This window comes from Haplochromis burtoni, unplaced genomic scaffold (genome assembly GCF_018398535.1).
Source record: "Haplochromis burtoni strain Fernald_Lab_line unplaced genomic scaffold, NCSU_Asbu1 Contig_41, whole genome shotgun sequence".
NCBI classification, from domain to species: Eukaryota; Metazoa; Chordata; class Actinopteri; order Cichliformes; family Cichlidae; genus Haplochromis; species Haplochromis burtoni.
This window is the reverse complement of record NW_024582402.1, coordinates 2,629,161-2,649,884: the sequence shown is the minus strand read 5'-3', so window position 1 is coordinate 2,649,884 and position 20,724 is coordinate 2,629,161. Positions and strand designations below refer to the sequence as shown.

The following is a 20,724-nucleotide window of genomic DNA, read 5'->3' as shown; positions in this document are numbered from 1 at the left end:
CATTAACTCCTGCTTTTGACTTGCGTGCTTAAGTGTGTGTATTTTTGTGACAAACATGCACGTACACACACACAAGTCATGACAGGACACAAATGTGCTGGCACCCAGGGCCTGGCCACTCATCACAGACGCTGTGCTGTAAATGGACAAGACTTCCCACCTGTTGTCTTCTCTGCTGTTTGTCAGTTTTTTTTAGTTTCTGGCTTGTTGTGCTCTTTCTCTCTTTAACACCAGATCTGTCTAATCCCTCTGTTGTAAAGAATAGATTTAACTGAGACTATAAAACTGAGAGTTTTAGATATCAGTGCTGGGCCGAGTGTGCTCCGAGTTCATTACAGAGAATTGCGTTCATGTAACTGAGCAACAATAGACAGGTGCACCGAACAGAATTATAATGCGACACATTTAACACTGGAGGGCAGCCATGGACAGAGTACAATGCTCAAACTATGGGTGTGTGTCTGTGTGACAGCTGGCTATGCCGTGCTGGAAATCCACTTTTGGATTTTACCCTAACAATCACTCAGTCACCAACCCCCAACCTTCAGCCTTCCCGTCAACCCGAGCTTCGACCTCTGGTGGGAAGCACACACGGGTGCCCGAGTCTGTGCGTGTCACATTAGTGGTTGAGGGTTTGTCTGGGACAGCACTGCACAAAGACACGCTGATGGACTTTGGAGCTCCGTGCACTCTGCCACTCTTTATTGGAGTGTTGGTGTTTTGTGCCACAGGTAGGAACACTAAGGAGCTACTGCACAGTTTGAGGGAAGCAGTTTGGGTTTCTTGTTGCTGTGATTTGCATGCTGTTGTTTTTGAAGACCAAAGATGCTGCTGAGTGTTGATTAGAAACAATATGCTTTTTTTTTAGCAGTCTATTATTTTCACAAATTCTCACTGTGTTTGCATTCAAACAAAGTGCAGTACACTGAAAAGCACTGATCGCCAGACTGTACAGACCATGTGTTGTTGGCATTTTCACTGGTAAACCTCAAAACATCTGTTCTATCTAAAAGATCTAATATACATTTGTCAGTGCACACAGTCCCACTCAATTTGTTATGCTGATACTATACATGTGTTCTCCTTCACAGTCGACTATTAGTCTGGCAACTACATTTTTAAAAAATTATTGAATATTTAAATTATACATTTTAATAGTCATTACTACTTTGTTTTCTCAGGCACCATAGGACAATTAAAAGCTTTCCTCCATACGACAGTTTGAAATTGTTTTTAATAACTTTTTTTGTTTTTTGTTATTTTTCCAGTTTGTTAGTAAACTGAAATAATCTTTTGTGCGCTGGTGGTTTTTACAAAACAAATATTTTTATAATGTAGTTGTCTCTTCACTGATCATTTGATTATTACGACAAAGTTTCTCTGGGAAATTAAACTTTTTCAAAACATTCATGAGAGACTGTTTTTACCTGTGCACTTCAGCAGTCTTTTTGTTAGGCTTCCATAACGTTGGGGAGATGAAAGAAGTAAGTAGAGATACCTAATCTTCTGGCTTAATAAGTTCTGAAGCCTACATTTCCCATCATGCAGCTCAATAGCATTTTTAATCAAATGCCCATACCTCCTATATACTAACTTCTTTCATCCAGTTTTTAAAGCAAGCTATTTGTTAATAATTTTGCCACAAATCGAAACCGTGGTAACCATGTTGTAATCTCAAACGTCACAGTAGAGCTGATGCAACTATGGAGCAAATATTCCTTATGACGAGCAGACAATGCAAGAGATACGATCGAAAAGCTGCGGGCATCATCACATAAACATAAAAATCTCTACACAAGACTTCTGGACTTAATTCAGCACGGATGCTACATCTGCTTCACTTCATAGAAGTTCCATTGTGTCCCCTTGCATCTGCGTCTCTAACAAGTTAAAAAAATAAAATCAGATGTACTGGAAGACATCTGGACGTGCCTGAGAAGATCTTGACCAGAAGATCAGTCGAATTCAAATCTTCTACAACTTACTATCTTTATTTGCTGATTCCCACAGCTTTTTGGATTGTCTGGCTATTTTACCTGCTATAAAAATGCACAGATCGACCCTTTAAATCAACCTGCTTTGTCGTGGCTGCTCATGTTCTTGTGCGCAGCCTCGGCAGCCAACCTTGAAAAGGAGCTGTTTAAGGATTTGATGAAGGGCTACAACAAGAACGTTCGGCCCATGGAGAAGAGCGGAGACATCACTAAAGTCTCCATCAAGATGACGCTCACCAACCTCATCTCTCTGGTGAGTAGAACTTGTCCTGGTGTGTATGATTAGCCAGTGATGACCCTGACCAAAACCCTAATTCTCACATTAGACAATCAGGATACATCATTTTTATTTTTATTAAATTATTCTCCCAAGCCAAAGGGTTAGGGTTAGTCTAACTGACACACATCAAAAATTTTATATTTTCGTCTTCAAAACGTAGGACAGGCTAGGGTTAGAGTTGGTTTATCATCAATAATGACCTTAGAGGGTTATTGTCTATGGTTGCAATGTTTACCAAACTGTGTCCTCAGAATGAAAAGGAGGAGGCCCTGACCACCAACGTCTGGATCGAAATGGTAACTTTTGGAGGTCCTTTTTTAGCTTCTTTCAAAAATACCCAGTTTATGCATTCGAAAAGAAGTCAAACCTGCAGTGTTTCTGTGTGTAGCAATGGTGCGACTACAGGCTGAGATGGGACCAGTCACCCAGGTCAGCTCTGTATGGGAACATCACCTCTAGTCTGCGTGTCCCCTCCAAAAGCATCTGGTTGCCTGACATTGTACTGGAGAACAAGTGAGTGAATCCACCTTCAGATATGAATTTTCCATTGAGATATGAGTTTTAATGGTTAGGCAGCCATCATGATACGTCTCTGAGGACTTTTTTGGGCTGTTAGTTGAAGCATTCTAAAATATTAATCAACAATAAATTCATTTTCAGGATAAATGGGAACATTAAAAATGCATTCATACAATCACCCATCAAATCATAGTTGATTCTGATATTTGTTTATTCAGAAGACCTGTGGGTTAAATCAGGTTTCTCTGGACTAACTAGTCTGCTTAAAGCGTTGTAAATGCACCTAAAGTACTTTGAAAGTAAACCAAACAACATGTGGGAGGCGAAGAAAGCATTCACCAAAGATGTAGCAGGCCTTTTTTTAAACAAAACTTCGGTTCTGTTTTCTTTGAGCTGCACCAACCCTAGTGAAAGGTAAACATTACATCGTGTTTCTAAAATCTCCTTTCCTCTGTGCTCGCCGAGGAGAAGCACAGTGGTGCAAAAATGGAAGCAAAGGGCAGAGTTTAGGTAAAAGAAGTCATGGTTCTGCACTCTCACACTGTTAGAGGCAGATTTAGTTTTTAATACTATTGCAACCATTTAAAAACACATATTATCACATTATGATGACAGCTGTATTTGTTTCCAGGTAAAGTTTCTCTTATCTAAGATAAATCTACAAGCCTGAACGTGTGAAATTTACATGAATGAGGCCTGATGTGTGCATGCGTGCACGAATGTATGCAATAAACTGCAGATAAACCATACACCATCTTTCTCATCTTCCTTCTGGTCCGTAGCATTGATGGACATTTTGAGGTAGCTCTTTACTGCAATGCACTGGTGTCTCCTGATGGCTGTGTGTACTGGCTGCCTCCTGCTATTTACCACAGCGCCTGTGCCATCACTGTGAACTATTTTCCCTTCGACTGGCAGAACTGCACCATGGTCTTCCGGTAAGAGATCAGATGGGACTTGATCTGTACAAAACGCAAGCAATCACAAGTCTGTCACCCCCAACCGGTCAAGGGAGATGGTTGTCCCTCCCTCAGCCTGGTGCTGCCGGAGGTATTTTGTTAAAAGGGAGTTTTGCCTTCGAACTGTCACCAAGTGCTTGCTCATCGGGGGTTTTCTCATTGCTGGGGTTTTCTCTGTATTATAATAGGCTCAACCCTTTATGTAATTTCTTCTTATATAAATAAAATTGAACTAAAGGCCAATGCATGACATGTAAAAAGAATCCAGAGTGTCTAAATCAACAGCAATCAGCTTCCTTCAGTCATGTCACCTTCTTGCTCTCGAAGGTGTTGACTGGTCGACTCTGACCGCATGTTCTGTGCCATGTGTTCAGCTCGCAGACTTACAGCGCCAATGAGATCGAGCTGGTTCTCACAAAAGAAGATGACGTCACATTAGAGTGGGTGGATATCGACCCAGAGGCCTTTACAGGTATTTGAAGAATAGATTTGAAATTAGTGAACACAATAAAGACATCCATTGGTTCATATAAAGAAGAAGAAACTTTTTTTCTTGTGATAAAAGACTATTAAAGACTTTTATTTTGTGTTTTTTAGAGAATGGAGAGTGGATTATTAGACACAGACCAGCCAAGAAGGTGATCAACACTCAGTACACCAAAGATGACCTGGAGTATCAGGAGCTGGTCTTCTTTCTTATCATTCAGAGGAAGCCTGTCTTCTACATCATTAACATTATTGCTCCCTGTGTCCTCTTCTCCTCCCTCGGCCTGCTAGTCTACTACTTACCTGCCAAAGGTTCTTCTTCTTACTTTGTGTAAAGTGTGATCATAAACCCATCAGGCATAACATCATGACTATCTGCCTAGTACTGTGGTGGTCCATCTTTTGCTGGACTCCACTAGAGCCCTGAAGGTGTGCTCTGGTATCTGGCACCAAGATGTTAGCAACAGATCCTTTAGTCCTAAAATGTTTCATGGCAGGGCCTCCACGAATTGGACTTGTTTGTCCAGTACATCCTGCAGATCCTCGACTGGACTGAGATCTGGGGAATTTGGAGGCCAAGTCAACACCTCAAACCTGTTCTTGTGCTCCTCAAAGTATTCCTGAAACATTTGTGTCAGGAAGCACTATCCTGCTGAACGAGGCCACAGCCATCAGGGGATACTGTTTCCATGAAAGCTTTTTCATGGTCTGCAACAATCTTTACATAGGTGGTATATGTCAAAGTAATATCCACATGGATGGCAGGACCCAAGGTTTCCCAGCAGAACATTGCTCAAAGCATAACACTGCCTCCACCAGCTCACCTTCTTCCCATAGTGCATCTTGGTGCCAGGTGTTTCCCAGGTAAGTGATGCACACACACCCGGCCATCCATGTGATGTAAAAGAAAAAGTGATTCATCACACATGGCCACCTTTTTCTATTGCTCTGTGATCCAGTTCTGATGTGCACATGCCCATTAGACTGGGGGCATCATGCAGCTATGCAATGCTTCTTCCTTTTAAAAGGGAGTTTTGCCTTCCCACTGGCACCAAGTGCTTGCTCATAGGGTGTTGTCTGATTGTTGCGGTTTTCTTTGTATAATTGCAGGGTCTTTACAATTAAAGCACATTGAGGCGACTGTTGTTGTAATTGCAATATAAATAAAATGTATTTGAATTGAACTATAAGGAATTTTGGAGTGAATATGTAGGTCTGAAGCCCTGTATGCAACAAGCTACAATGGACTGTACATTCTAACACTTTTCTATCAGAACCAGCATGAACTTCTTCTGCAATTTGAACTACAGGAGCTCGTCTGCTGGATTGGACCCCACGAGCCAGCCTTTGCTGCCCATGTGTCAGTGAGCCTTGGCTGCCTATGACCTTGTTGCTGGTTCACCACTGTTTCTTCCCTGGAACACATTTGGTCTGCAGACCAGTAACAACTCATAAGAGCTGCAAAATATGAGATGCTCTGACCCAGTCGTTTAGCCATCACAATTTGGCCCTTGTCAAACTTGCTCAAATCCTCATGCTTGCACATTTTTCCTGCTTCTAACCTCAACTTTGAAGACAAAAAGTTTACTTGGTCCCTGATATATTGCCCATCCACTAACAGGTGCCATGATGAAGACATAATCAGTGTTATTCACTTTACCTGTCATAATGTTGTGCCTGTTGATGTACGTAGACAGTGAGTCAGGATTTTATTCATACTTTGACCTATGATCATAGAAATACAGTGACGATCTAGCCGTTGATGCATACATTAGGTCAAAACTGCACCACCCTGACTGAGTGCTGGTTTTGGTTTTACAGCTGGTGGTCAGAAGTGCACCATGTCTATTGTGACTCTTCTGGGCCAGACTGTGTTCCTCTTCCTCATTGCTAAGAAGGTTCCAGAGACTTCTCAAGCGGTGCCTCTTATTGGAAAGTAAGCGGCTGACTTCCAGATTTCAGCTCAGAGTTTTAGGTTTGTGTTGAAAATGATACGAACATTTGACTGCAGGTATCTGATGTTTGTGATGTCGGTGACCACCATGGTAGTGATAAACAGTGTCGTAGTCCTCAACGTATCCCTGAGAACCCCAAACACTCACAAAATGGCAGACAAAGTCCGGAAGGTGAGGCTGTGTCTGAATCATTTGAATATCTTTTAAAGCTGCTCAATGAAGGGAACACGTCTATTTAGCTGTGATTTCATCTTAAACACCGTGTCACCCTCAGATCTTCCTAAACATCCTGCCTCGCCTACTTAGGATGCAGATGCAACCCTGGACACCAAACGCCGGCCATGCATCAGAAATGAGAAATGGTGAAACTGTGTCTGCAGGCAGGAATGGTGTCCACCTGGTTCCCTGCCGTCGCCGCAGCTCTATCACTGTCATCACTAAGGCGGAGGAATACGTAATGAAAACAGCTCGGTCTGAGCTCATGTTTGACAAACTCAGAGGGAGAAATGAATTGATGAAATCAGTGCTGGAGAAGCTACGTAAGTATTTGAAAGAGTTTGTTACACTTTTTTTTTTTTTTAAACTTTTGCCAGTTTAGGTTATCCTTTGAAATGCATAAATATAACACATAAATATATGGCTTTTTGTGAATATATGACTCCAGATGATGGGCTGGAGGGGGGTACAGCACAGCACCTTGTTAATAGTCTAGCAAAGGCCAGTCCAGAGCTGAAGCAGTGTGTGGCCTCCTGCAAACACATCGCTGAGACTGCAAGACAGCAGAATGACTTCCAGAGTGTATGCTTAACCATTTTACTCTTTGCACATTTGCAATGGACATTTAGATGAGGTCTTAGTTGGGAATGCCAGAGCTAATAGCAATGTATCATCTCACTCAACCTCAGGAAAATGAAGAATGGTTCCTGGTTGCCCGTGTCATCGACAGGGTCTGCTTTATTGTCATGGTGTTGGTGTTTTTTATCGGCACTATTGGCATCTTCTTGATGGGCCATTTCAACCAGCCGCCCTCTACACCTTTTCCTGGGGATCCAAAGAAGTATCTCCCTCCACTACACAACATTACTGCTGTAGCAGGAATGGAAACAAACGCCTTAGGGTGAACCAGGGAGAAAATGTTTGATGTTATCACTTTAGCCAGAGTGAGAATCTGACAGCCTTCATTAGTGATCTTTCACTAATGACTATGATACAAAGAATGGAGAAGATGCAGCTGTATGTGTTTTCTGCACATGTGCCTGCTGTGGGGCTGCGGACGATCACAGAAGCAAGTACAATCCACTGCACCATTGTGTGAATGCTTACTGTATCAGCTGTCCTGGCTGTTGAGATTGTTTGTGTTGCATTTAATGCTGTAGAAGATGGTCTCCTTACTTACATCTCAGTGTTTGCTCTAAGTGCTGTTCATTTTTAACAAAACTATGGGCACAAGCCACGAGACATGGTGTCGACCACAGATTTCATTCGTTGTACGAGAATGTTTCTTTTTATCAATAAAAGCATTTTAATTGTATGATTTTTGTGACTGAGTCATTTTTGAGGCCAGTGGAAAGTTTCGGCCCCCACCCCTCCACTCCCAAACCTGCCACTGAAGCACAAATATCCTGCACAGCCCCCCTCCTCTGGAAGCATTTCAATTACATGACTGAGTGGTGCCTTTCTACCCCAACAAAAGGCAGATCCGGCTGGTTGGGATGGAAACAGAGTCGTTTTGAGATGGAGCTGAAGTCCGAAAACACTCACAAAGCCAAACACTGCTATGTGAATAGCCACACAAACACACGGGGGGTAAGAAGGCTTAGTCCCTCCAGATAATGATAACTCATGAAGGCTCGCCTGGTTTCTTGCTCGTAGCACTTAGATGATCCGAGTCTGTGGAGGGTGAACACTGATGGTAAGCAGGCCTGTGATGCTCTTTTGTGCTGTTTTCTTTCTTTCTAATCTCTTATTGGAAATACATGATAAGTAAAGGCTCCAGGAAGATCTTAGCCAGTATAGAAACTCTTGAGCTATCAATGTTTATACAAGGGAGCTTCGGTTTGTTGCTGTGAGCTGCTACTTGCAGCTGCAGGCTGGGTGAGACAGGAATATTAACGTGTGATCTGAATGTGAAAAAGTATTAAGCTGGCTACTATTGCAAGGAGGATGTTAATATTGATACCAGGGAACTGCCAAGAAACACAGTACAGGAGAAGGAAAGCTCCTTTTTTCCCCTGTCAAACTTTTGATCACAACATAAAAATTTATTAAATTTTAAATTACAAGCTTACATGATAAAGATCTATTTGCTATGATTTTGAGACCGTTTTAGTGGATGTTTTATCATTTTGTCAGATTAATATTTAGTATTTAAGGCACAACACCAGCTCCAAAAAGTTGTGATGCAATTGTTTGAAAATCTGATAAACCTACATTTTCTTAACAATAGAACAATGAAAACATATCAAACGTTTAAACTGAGAAAATGGCTCCGAAAATTGGGGTGGGCAAAAGGCTGGGAAAGTAAGTGGTATTCAAAGGAAACAGCTGGAGGAACATTTTACAACTAATTAGGTTAATTGCACCATTAAACAAAAATATGACAAAGATCCAGCAGTGCTGAGCAGATAGGATCGTAGCTTTTCTAAAAGTGCAGCAGGTGGTCTTCTCAGTACCCAGATGTCTACCGGCTGTTATTAAAAGAAGGGGGGATGCGACACAGGGTAAACATGGCCCTGCTCACAGCTTTTTTTAATACATGTGGCTGCCATGTTCTGTTTTTATTTACATTTTACACACTTTCACAACTTTTGGGGGGATTTGGTTTGTAAATAATGAAAGATGTGTGTGTATTTTCTTCTTTAAGCACCTACTATACTTTATTTAAGTAACTTGCTTGCAGCCAATAGACTGGGTATGAGTTAAAGCATCCATCCTTCAAATGTTTTCTTTAAGGTTTCGGTATGATTCATTTTTTAGTTTGAGACCATGTCAGCTGTGATCAATCAGCCTCTTCCCTTTGGACGACTTGAGCGAGAGAAGCACATTCACATGGTCTTCAGGGCTTTTCACAACCGCTGTGGACCCTCTTGTGAGTGCCAGACTCAAAGCACTCCACCCAAATCCCACCAAATGCCTCCTGACCTGGAATCTGAAGAGCAGCTTTTGGGCCAGACTGCTGAGAATGGCTTGATTCAGCCACCGGTGAAGAAGACTGGTAGTGCAGTGAGATCATGCTTTATGTCTGTGCTGGAAACTGCTAGTGAGATTCATATCACTGCCAAGCCAGAGCTGCAAGGTGAGGAGGACTACTTTTTTTCTTTTACATAAAACAGGTCTCTTGTTTAGATGTGTGTGCGTTAAGAAAATACCACATCCTGACTGCAGGTCCTCAGTGTGTTTCTAGGAGGATCTATAACATCACTACAGAAGGCAACAGGTCACAGTCATTTGTGGCTGTGGAAGGTATTTGTCCCGTTCCACCACGTTTCTTACTCTTATAACTACTGATGTTTTTCAGCATATTCTCAGCATTTGTTCTCTTCTCCCTCCTCTTAGAGAGCTCCTGTGTGTGTCTGCAGTGCTGTGGTCCAGCTCGGGCCTACACCCTGAAAGGCTTTGACAGTGAGGGCAGTCAGGTCTTTTATTTTGAAAGGCCCCTAAGGGTGGACGCCTGTTGCCTCGGCTGCTGCCTGATGGAGATGAGAGCGTACACACCTCAAAACCATCTCATTGGCACCGTACATCAGCGGTAGGAAACTTGTTCATTCCTTGGTGTATATATGTTCCTACTAAACGCTGATGAGTTTGTTTCCCTATGTTGCTCAGTAGTTCTAAACTACATGTGATCAAGCCACACTGAAGCTTATATAGCTCACTTCTGTTGTTATAATGAGAGTGAATATATAAAGTAGGTAAAGTTAGTGGTGAAGATTTATATTAAGGAGACATACTTCATACATGAGCCTCTTTAGCTTCTCTGAGAAATCTAATGAACTGAATTTTACCAACTACTGGCCTTTGGTTAATGGGTTAACAAAAATTATAAACATAAATATAATTATGTCTGAAGGAGTCCACAGAAGTCTTTAGTCTGCACTCATTCATTTCAGTTTTATTTATATAGTGCCAATTTACAACAACAGTCACCTCAAAGCACTTTACATTGTAGGGTAAAGACCCAACAATATTAGAAAGAAACCCTAACGAGCAGATGACCCCCTTGTGAGCAAGCAGTTGGCGACACAGAGAAGGAAAAGCTCTCTCTTAAAAGGAAGAAACCTCTGGGAGAACCTGGCTCAGAGTCCAGCCCTAACTATAAGTTGATTAGAAAGGAACATTTTAAACCTCCATCTGCTCTATTGGGGTTATATGGTACTATGATGTCTTTCAGATAAAAGGGGGCCTGATTATTCAAGATCTTGTATGTGATCAGAAAGATTTTAAATTTGATTCAGAATTTAACAGGGAGCCAATGAAGAGAAACCAGTATGGGAGAAATATGCTTTCTCTTTCTAGTCCCTGTCAGTACCTAGGTCCTGTCATCATTTTGACAGGACCTAGGTACTGTCAAAAAGACAGTCTTTCAGGGAACTTTTAGAAGAATCTGATAATAATGGGTTACAGCAGTCCAGCCTAGAAGTAAGGAACTAGTCTGGATAAAATGGTTGTTTTGTGGATCATTTGAGTTTGAAGAATAACATTCACATAGTATATTCTTTTTCTTATTATTATTACTATAATTTTACATTTTTAATTTGGGTGAACAAACACCAGTAGCATTTTATACTGTCAGACTAAACACTTCGCATGTGAGCCTTTTTCCATGTCATTCAAGGCCTGGGACCACACTGGCCTAGATGCTCAGGCCTGTCTGTAAATAGCAGTCGGGGCCTTTCCTGTTCTGAACAGCCTGAGTGTAATATAAACCTGGGATGGTTAATGCACAGCACAGCTGTCTGCACACCAAAAACACAACAACAGAGCTGGCGTGGGCTCGTAGGGGAAGGAATGCGACATCCTTCCTAATGGGAATGTTGGCCAATGGCATGGCAGGCTCACGGCTCTTCTGTCGTCAACCCAAAATACTTCCTTCTTCATCTGGCCTAAATCTGACTCCAGGGTTAGCGGGGGTGTCTTTGTGTGTCAAATTTAGAGTTTTCCAGAAGCGACAGTCGGTGAAGTTGTGCCCAATTAGGACTGGCCTGGCAGAGGTTTCAGTGACCAGAGTTCGACTTGGTATAAATATTCTCTCAGTTGTGCTCTAATAAAGCATGTCCCAAATTGAACTCTTCTGACACCGAGCAAACAATTGCTTTGGTGCTGCAGAATCATGACAGCTGAAAATGCAATCATCCAACCATCAAGACTGGGCTGCGCCTCTGTGTGAAGCACTGGCCAGTCTCTTTGCCAGGAGGCTTAGTGCACGGTTACTGAGTTGCTGTGTGTTGGTGACCATGTTTTCAGGTGGAGCATGTTTACGCCCCTCCTGGAGGTCTGCGCTTCAGGAGGGGCGTCTACCATCAGAATCCAGGGCTCCTGCTGTCCATGCCGTTGCTTCTCCAACCAACAATTCCAGGTAGGAATATTTATAACTCATAAAAGTATATGTGTGACTGAAAAGTGTAACATTGCAGTAGTGCTTTCATGGAGTTTTAAATTATACACTACCGGTAGATTGTCTCCAACATTGGTGAGGAAATAGGCACGATATGGAAGAAATGGCCTGGCTTCAACGAAGAACACAACATGGACCATGAATACTTTGGGCTGGAGGGTGAGTTCTACCTCAGTAAATTACATTCCTAATTTGTCTTTGACAGGATGCCAGAGAACATTTACCTTTCCCAAAGTTTAGTTTCGGACCAAGTTTACTTTAATCGACCTCTTCAGATCTGATACTTTTATTTACTGAACAGATAAGAAACATGACTGAAAGAAAAACAACAGACCAATACAATAAAGCACACTCACCGGATACCTTATTAGGTACACCTCGCTAGTACTAAACTGCAGTATATTTTGCCTTCAGAGGTGCTTTAAGTCTTTGTGCCAGAGACTCGACAAGTTGCTGCAAACACCCCTCAGAGACTTTGGTCTATCATGACATGACAGTATCACACAGTTGGAACAGAAGTTTTGGCTGCACATTCATGATGTGAATCTCCTTTTCCATCACATCCCAAAGTTACTCCATTACATTGAGGCCTGGTGACTGGAGGCCATTGGAGCACAGTGAGCTCACTGTCACATTAAAAACAAAACAAAACAAAAAAACAGTTTGCACTTTCAGACATGGTGCCATCAGAAGATGTGTACACTGTGCTTATAAAGGGATGGACACAGTCAGAAACAATACTCAGGTAGGCTGTGGTGTTTAAAAGCTGTTTATACTAAGTCCAAAGAGTGCCAAGAAAATATTTGGCACACCATTACACCACCAGGAGCCTGAACCATTTATACAAGGCAAGATGGATCGATGACTCCACAATGTTCATTTTAAATTCTGAAACAACTGAATGTTGCAGCAGAAATCAACAACATTCAGTTTTATTCATAGCACCAAACCTCAACAACAGTCACCTCAATGCACTTCTTGTTCATAGCTGACAGGAGTGGCACCCAGTGTGGTCTGCTGTAGCTCTGCTAGGTATGCAAGAGCATGCCTGATGTATTGTGCATTCAGACACTGTCTTCTGCATACGTTGGCTGCAACTCTGTTTAGAAAAGTGCTATATAACTTTAATAATAAAGTTAGTATTATTTGACTTTGTGTTGCCTTCCTGTCAGCTTGAAGCAATCTGCTCATTCTCCTCTGACATCTTGCATCAACAAGGTACTTTTAACTTTAACGTCAGTGGATCGTCTTCATCACAACCACATGCCTAAAAGCTTCGAGCTGCTGGCTTGTGATTAGTAGGGGTGGGGGGAAAAAATCGATACTGTGTAGTATCGTGATATTTTGTTTGCTAATAATGTATCGATACAGGGACAGCAGAAATCGATATTTTGTTACAAAAAAAGTTTGTGGAATGGAACATGCTCTGACTTCAGAGCATGTTGATCCTTTTTCTGAGCAAGAATCCTGACTTCACTGTCCAAATGTGTTTAACTTTTTTTGGCAGCAATAAACATGACAGTTTACTTATTTTAATTTAAGACATGTTTTATTTTAATTAAGTTTAAAACTTTATTTAATGTAAAATTATATTTTGTTTTAATTTACTTTCAAATTCTTCAGTTGCTGAATGGGCTGCATAGTTTTCATAAATTGCATAGTTCAGAATAGCTATAATTGTACCAGATGGTTGCATTCAGTTAAGTTGGACTAGACTGTAATACAAACCGTTCAGTTTGTCAACAATAAAACTGACTGAAATGAGAGAAAGACTGAGTGTGAGACTTTGATATTAGATAAAATGAATATTGATAAAGTTAACCTTTATGTACAGAATCTGAATATATTTAAAAATATTTTTTAAAAAATTGCAATAATATCGTATCATATCGTGCGTTAAGTGTTGCAATAATATCGTATCGTGCATTAAGTGTTGTGATAGTATCGTATTGTGGGATGTATGGTGATTCCCACCTCTAGTGATTAGCTGGTCAGATTTGTGTTAACAAGCAGCCAAACAGGTGTACCTAATAAAGTCACCGGTGAATGCTTTTAATTTATAAAAAATAAATGAAAAAAAAGACTGTTCCATGATATTTACAGGGACATCAACTAACACCACTAGATTGTTTTTTTTTTTTAAAAAGAAAAAGATAATTGCCAAACATTAACTGCATCTCTCTGGCTAGTATCAGACTTCTTTAACATTTCTAAGTATACCAAGGTCACAAACATAGTTTATTATTTAATCACGGCTTTAGTACAACTGTATGTATTCTATTTTCATCTTCTAGTTCCACTCAGTATGGAGTCACACACCAAACTCCTTCTCCTGGCAGCCACTTTCCTGTTGGTAAGCACGTGTGTCCATCAGTGGGAAGATGTTCTGTCATACACAATATAATTATACCTTTCCCAAAGTTTCTACCTCAGACTTTGAAGACTTAGTTGCAAGTATGTGTTATGAATAAATTAGCTTACTAATGAATAAACATTCAGCAACAGTTTTATCTGTTCATTCATACTTACTTCAAACAGCAGCTAACAATTTTAATTTCATTCTATAATTTTAGTGAATAACTTATATATTTGTAATTTTAGGTAATGATTTCAACTGTTAATCATATTAATATAAAAGTACATTTAGCTAACAGTATCATTAGTCCATCTGTACTGGTGGTTGCTTTGAAGACCAGGTCTGCAACCACTTGCAGTCAGCTGCTGTCTTCAAAATGACTTTTGTGCATTAATACATCAATAAAACCACAATAAGACAGAATCTGCATACTCTGTGACTGAATGGAGGTCAAATTGGCAATAAGATGCAATATGTCTAGAAGACAAGTTCCTTCCCACCCGGCAATCTTGGCAATCGTCTCATGATCACCGACACGCTCCATCGCTTGGTAAGCAGCTGGTCATTACAAATACCGTTAATTTTTTTTTTTTTAAATGCTTTGATAAAGGTTTTTGTTTTTTAAGTTGCAAGGAGGTTTCTCCTATTTTCACTCTAGTTTGACTGAGCAATTAAACATATTTTAAGTTCATGCCCTCCTTATTTGGTGTTTTTTTCTTTTTAATTTTCCTAAATGCTTTTGGTCCGGATTGGATCCTTTGGTAGGGCCAATCTGGCCCCCAGGTTGTATGTTTGACATCCCTGCCTTGGGATCATTGTATACTAGCTGGAAATCAGCGGTTCAGTATAAAAATCAGGACACTATATTAAGATGATCCCAGATGGGTGCACTGTAATATTAGAATATAATATTTGATGTATTGGCTCGTAAGGAGCCTTTCACGATTTGGTTTAATTGGAACTTGCATTACAACTGGAGATCATAATTTATATTGATGTTACATGCAAACAACCAACATGTTTACATGTAACAAAAGCAACATTTTGATGTGTGGGATCTTCCTCGGGTATCAATCGCAAGCATCAAAAATCTGCTTATGTAAAGATTCTTTAAGGAGTAAATTATTACTTTGAGCCAAAAAGTGTTCAGACCGTTCTTCTCCCCCCCCGTTGCACACTTGCTTTCTTTCTCTAAAAAACATAAAGAAGACATTTTAATACAAAGAAAAACTAACACGTAGCACGGTGGTTAGCACTGTGGCCGCACAGCAAGAAGGTCCTGAGTTCAATTCCAACATCAGGCCGGGGTCTTTCTGTGTGGAGTTTGCATGTTCTCCCCGTGTTTGCGTGGGTTCCCTCCGGGTACTCCGGCTTCCTCCCACCATCCAAAGACATGCAGCTTGTGGGGATAGGTTAATTGGATAATTCAAATTGTCACTAGGTGTGAATGTGAGTACGAATGGTTGTCTGTCCCTGTGTGTTGGCCCTGTGACAGACTGGCGACCTGTCCAGGGTGTACCCCGCCTCTCGCCCTATGACAGCTGGGATAGGCTCCAGCGCCCCCCCACGACCCTGAAAAGGATAAGCGGAAGCGAATAGATGGATGGAAAAACTAACACTGTTTCTAACCTGTCTGAATGATTTCTCTGCAGAATCATATGTTTTTTGAAATGAGCTGACCAGCATCATCACATGATTTACAGACCAACGGGCACCCAAGCTTTCCGGTCTGGGAAGAAAGAAGAGCGGATAAAGAGGAATCTTGGCTTCTTGCAAACTCCACAGCTTCGGTTCCAGCGTTTATAAAAGAAAAATGGCACTAAACCATCTTTAGCAGCAGATGCATATTTACCATTTATTGCTATAATCCATCAGGTGTACATCCAACAGTGTTTCCTCGCTTTCCACACACTCACACACACACCTGCATCCATCATCACAATAACAAATAAGGGCAGCATTACAGTTTTTCAACAAACTGTAGGCTCTTTCTTAACATATTAAAAAAAAAAAAAAAAAAAAAAAAGCTCCCCAGGATAAAAACTGTAACAGACCCTGGGCCCCGTTTTCTTTCGTGGACTACAAAATGGAAAAGGAGTGAATATCAGTGTTTCAGGACTCCTATACACCTTTAACATTAAAGCAGAGCCCTTCCTTTAAAAGGTGGGGTAAAGAAAGGAGAAGGCAGGGAAGGGAAACCTGGTTCAGGTCGGGCTTGAGGCCAGGCACAGTGATTTAGGCAGCTTGGCAGTTCATTCTAAAGATGCCGGTTATAGAAACCTGCCCAACACAGGATCCTCATCCTTTGGGATACAACTTTTTAAAAATCGTATTTAGTGATCTTTGATGTGGATTGCATTTAAACAACATTAATATTTGTTCTAGTCCAAAATGACCAGAGGAATTGTAGTTAAAATACAGCACTGTGTTATAATAACCCTGTTTGAGTCCCAATAAAACTGATTAGCACACCTATTTTAACAGCAGGTGAAATGTCACGTTAAGCAATAAAATCATATAGAGTACAACTGATTCTGTTGTATTTAAAGCACACTTTGTCGAGCGTTCATGACCAGAACAGCCCACACCAGTCACTCACTGGTTAAAAGATGTTACAACTTGCATTACTAAAAAAAAAAAAGAAAAAAAAGAAACAAAACTGTAATTTCCTCTTCCAGTTGATTAAAATCACCTCTTTCATAGACCTGTTTCAGTGCTCTGTTGAAAGGCTTTTCTGTTCATTTCCAATTTGACACAAAGACCCAACGGTCTCCTGGCCTCGGTCCCCGACTTTTGCTCTGTCTTCGCATTACGCAGTGCCAATCCACGCAGAGCTGCCCTTCTCTGGACTCGGCTTCCCCCAACACATCCCGTATGCACACACCTGCACACCGCAAACAGAGACCACATCAGTAGAGTCTAACTACATCACACAGGTTGTGTTGTTGTTCATGTGAAATCCCACAGCAGGAGTTCTTACTCTTCGCTGAGCATCTCGGTGAGGGGGGGCTAACGTCCTCCGCTAGCATTCACCAGACCATGGAAGTCTTCCCATGCTCTGCAAACAGAGGAGGATGCAGTAAATTATAATTCGCAGTAAAAAGCATAAAGAAATAATTATTTTCCTTGAAGAATCGTAAGCCCATCAGTCAACTGAATGAGAGCTTTAGATGGGGAAAAAAATAGTTGTATTCACAGATACCAAAAACTAATGATGAAAATAAAAACTTTTAGGCTTAGCTTTATGAGCTAAAGCTGCCAAAATAAAGAAATATACTAACAGAGGTCATTTCAATATTATAAAGATTTATACAGGCCATGTTAGAATGAATGGGACTTATTATTCTTAGCTCCATACTGGTATTTCTAGACTTTACTAGAGAAGCTTTGCACGATTCAGAGCTCAAAATAATCCCTGTGCATCTTTTCTGTGCCATCGTGCAGAAGAAGTTGGTCTTTTAGCTTTTTATCCTTTCTTTGGACAGGCTGGCCATTATAAACAGAAGTTTTTAACAATGTGTGTCAAGAACATCCCATCTCATTAATATCAAGCGCCAAGCGAAAAAAAATGGAGCAACAACATCTACGTGAGGATATAGAGATTGTGTAAAAGGACTTGAAAGCCATGATACTAGGCATTCACATTCAAAGCTACAAAGGACAAACATGGACACAGAACTAGTTGTTTTTTTTCCCCACTTGGATTTTGAAAAGCATGAAAATGGGAACAAAAGGCAGAACTGAGTTCTTGTATACTGAAGAAATACTGACTCAAGGTTAAGACTGCAATGGAAAACCATTATAATCAGTTAAATGGGCATTTGTTTCACTGTCTTTTTAATAATGAACCAATAGAAAAATATGGGAGTTTGTAAAATTATATTAGTATATAGACGTGCACAAGATATGTGGTTGTGTGTACAGTTATACATTTCAATTTGGAATAATACTTCAAACAATAAAATAAAACATTTTGATAATTGTGTTTGTTATTTCTCCCTTAAAATCCAAACATACTGTCAAAATAAAAATCTAACTTACAGAAAACCATCATCTTATCACCTGAGCATGTTAAAAACAAGCCATTAAAAAGGCAACATGTAAGTGTACTCTCTCGTTGCCTCTTTGGTTGGAAAATGTGTGTGAGCATGCAGGTTTATGGAATGAGCTGAAGAGAAAGAAAAGCTGGAGAAGAAAATAAAAAAAGGAGAAGACATACATACTTAATGCTGTCTGTGTGTGTCTTGTACTCCATGATGGTGTTGGGGGGCAGGTTGAGGACTCTGCGCAGGGTGTCTCTGATGCGGGAGGTGGTCCCCTGGTCACTGGCTGTTTTGTTCCAGATGGAGATGATGTCCTCCTGGCGAGAAGCAGCATGAAGAGGAGGAATGTGTGAGCTTTAGGGCAGGCAATTAGTGACCATGTGCAACCGAGTGTGTCTGCTTTTGGCTTTACCTGGAAACGTACTGACACCACAGCCCCACAGATCTCCTCTCCTACCATGAACTGTTCTCCGAGCATAGCCAGGATCAGGTTCTCCCAGCATCGAGACGCCAGGCCTTTTCTCAGACGAATGATCCACTTCCCACCCATCTTATTAGCATCATCCTAAACATACACAATTTCAGATCAGGCCTTTCACGCATAACCAAACAACTAGAGCAAATAGAAGATATCAGCCAGTGTGTTTACCTCCCACATGGGTTTAATGCCTTCTTTGAAGAGGTGGAAGTCACTATGACCTGTCAGATCGCCAGGTCGGATCATGTGACTATAGAAACGCCAAAATTGCTCCACCTGGGATGGACAATTGTAATAATTAGTCGAAAACAAGTCAATATGTGGAGTGTGCAGCTCTGCATGGGCACATAAACAAAAGGAAAAGTGCACTGGCTCCTGTTTTAAGCCATATAAAGATGTGATGAGGAGCGACGAACCGAAGCAAAGCTGCCAATTTGTTTGATGTTCTGTTCGTAGCTCTGAGTGCTGGCTGGTCTCCCTGGGGTGCGTCTGGAGTACCAAAAGGTGTAATTGTACTGGAGAGGGTGTTCTCCTGCTCCTGGCACCACCATCTGCCGGAAATGAGAGAGTAACTTGTACAGCTCATTGACATATTAACTTTATACAAACTCAGAGCTATAATTTGTCATTTTGCCTCTGTACACCACCAAAGTGGATTTTAAATCTAATAATTAACATGTGATTAAAGTGCAGACTTTTTGCTTTAAGAGGTTCTTCAAAAATTATATTTACTGTTTAATTCATTTCCAGAGGTTCAAAATTTTATAGTTTAACAAACAAGCCAAAACTAAAGAAACTGTACCTTTGTTCAACAAATAGTAGCACAATCTGCACATACATCTGTGTAAGACTTTAGCGGCCTCACTTTTTTCTTGGAAGTGTTCTGCTCCTTCTCTTCATCTTCGTTTTTTTCCTTCTCACCGTCTTTCGGTGAGCCTTGGTCCTGGTCGTGGTCTCCGCTGTCATCGTCTTTCAGACTACAATCGAGGGAAATGCAATCAATATTTGAAATCAAAAGGGACTTTACACCTGTTGTCAGGTAACAGCCCTTTTCATTTTAACTCTTTTTACAGAGTGTTTTACATCAAATCTTTTGTCATTTTGTTACCCAGTCTGTTGGCGTTATACCGTCTTACAGCAACCAGTATCTAAATTATTCAGTTGTGCCCTCATCCTGGTCAACACATCAGAAATACAAGAAAAAAATGAACACAAACTATATCCTCGACGAATAGAAGATTTGCAGCATGGCTGCTGTATTCATTTAAGGTAACTTAACCCAATAAACCTGCAACTGATGCATTTTAAAGTTGTGGCCTGCAAACATGCACTCTGTGCTAATCTTAAACTACGGTCACTATTAATAAGAGCTCTCTGCGTGTAACAGTGTCTCTCCAGTTTCCCGTATTTATTGGCCACGCGAGTCTAATTTGTGACCGGCCTCTACGCGCCTCTCCCCGCCTCTCAGTTGACTACCACACCGAGGATTCGAGGCCTATCCGCCTTCCTCCAGGCCAAGCTAACAGCTAACAACACTGAAATTCTTCATCAAAAAGCACCATTTACTCACAGGTATTGCTCCCTTTCTTTTTAAAAGCGCGTGTAGGTGTTGTCCTCGCACTCCTGTTCTTTTATTAACTCACAGAATTCATGCAAAAACATATAATAAAGCTGACACACCTCTCACACACGCAAACCACGGTCAGCTTACGTTACCCTCCCCAGTGAATTCACAGCAGCGACCGACGTGACCGCTCTCTGGATATTCAGCGAAATGTTTTAAATACTCACGCGTCAAATTTGTTGTTCATTATTTTGTAGATAGGAGTCTTTTCGGAGTCCGACCACAGCCTCCTGAATCCCGCAGCAAGTGACGGCGACGCGCACAGCAGCGGTTTAGTGGACGCGCATGCCATGTATCGATCTTAGTGATGAGCACGAAAAGGTCAAAGGTGAGCCACATCTTTACTATCAAGCATGTGCTCATTTATACTTAATTGAAATGTGCATTAAAATAAATAAGTAATTAAGAAATATGCA

At 41.0% G+C, this 20,724-nt stretch overlaps 3 protein-coding genes across 9 annotated transcripts; 2 read left to right on the top strand and 1 right to left on the bottom strand.

Moving 5' to 3' along the window:
* The first annotated feature begins 306 nt into the window (after positions 1 to 306).
* chrng (cholinergic receptor, nicotinic, gamma) lies at positions 307 to 7,707 on the top strand. The gene is made up of 12 exons (XM_005920437.2): positions 307 to 731; positions 2,111 to 2,247; positions 2,526 to 2,570; positions 2,663 to 2,787; positions 3,576 to 3,731; positions 4,127 to 4,224; positions 4,350 to 4,550; positions 6,060 to 6,174; positions 6,250 to 6,364; positions 6,468 to 6,732; positions 6,858 to 6,991; positions 7,099 to 7,707. The coding sequence occupies exons 1-12, from the start codon at positions 479 to 481 to the stop codon at positions 7,312 to 7,314; spliced, it is 1,860 nt and encodes a 619-aa protein (XP_005920499.2). The 5' UTR covers positions 307 to 478; the 3' UTR covers positions 7,315 to 7,707.
* Positions 7,708 to 7,922: 215 nt separating this feature from the next.
* Positions 7,923 to 15,986, top strand: LOC102313020 (phospholipid scramblase 1). Of its 6 annotated transcripts, none has more exons than XM_042220040.1 (9): positions 7,923 to 8,105; positions 9,170 to 9,488; positions 9,578 to 9,655; positions 9,749 to 9,941; positions 11,657 to 11,768; positions 11,867 to 11,966; positions 14,102 to 14,160; positions 14,648 to 14,713; positions 15,867 to 15,986. In XM_042220040.1, exons 1-9 carry the CDS (start codon positions 8,103 to 8,105, stop codon positions 15,984 to 15,986), a joined length of 1,050 nt encoding a protein of 349 aa, XP_042075974.1. In that variant the 5' UTR covers positions 7,923 to 8,102. The 6 variants fall into 6 exon arrangements, with proteins under 6 accessions (XP_042075974.1, XP_005920508.1, XP_042075976.1 ...); XM_005920446.3 differs by having other exon boundaries at positions 14,645 to 14,713; XM_042220042.1 differs by lacking the exon at positions 14,648 to 14,713.
* A 171-nt stretch (positions 15,987 to 16,157) lies between these two features.
* On the bottom strand, positions 16,158 to 20,721 carry eif4e2 (eukaryotic translation initiation factor 4E family member 2). Of its 2 annotated transcripts, none has more exons than XM_005920444.3 (8): positions 20,476 to 20,721; positions 19,550 to 19,661; positions 19,101 to 19,235; positions 18,856 to 18,960; positions 18,619 to 18,771; positions 18,383 to 18,523; positions 17,144 to 17,221; positions 16,158 to 17,047 (listed from the first exon to the last, which is right to left on the bottom strand). In XM_005920444.3, exons 1-7 carry the CDS (start codon positions 20,598 to 20,600, stop codon positions 17,186 to 17,188), a joined length of 807 nt encoding a protein of 268 aa, XP_005920506.1. In that variant the 5' UTR covers positions 20,601 to 20,721; the 3' UTR covers positions 16,158 to 17,047; positions 17,144 to 17,185. The 2 variants fall into 2 exon arrangements, with proteins under 2 accessions (XP_005920506.1, XP_005920505.1); XM_005920443.2 differs by having other exon boundaries at positions 18,387 to 18,523.
* Positions 20,722 to 20,724: the final 3 nt, after the last annotated feature.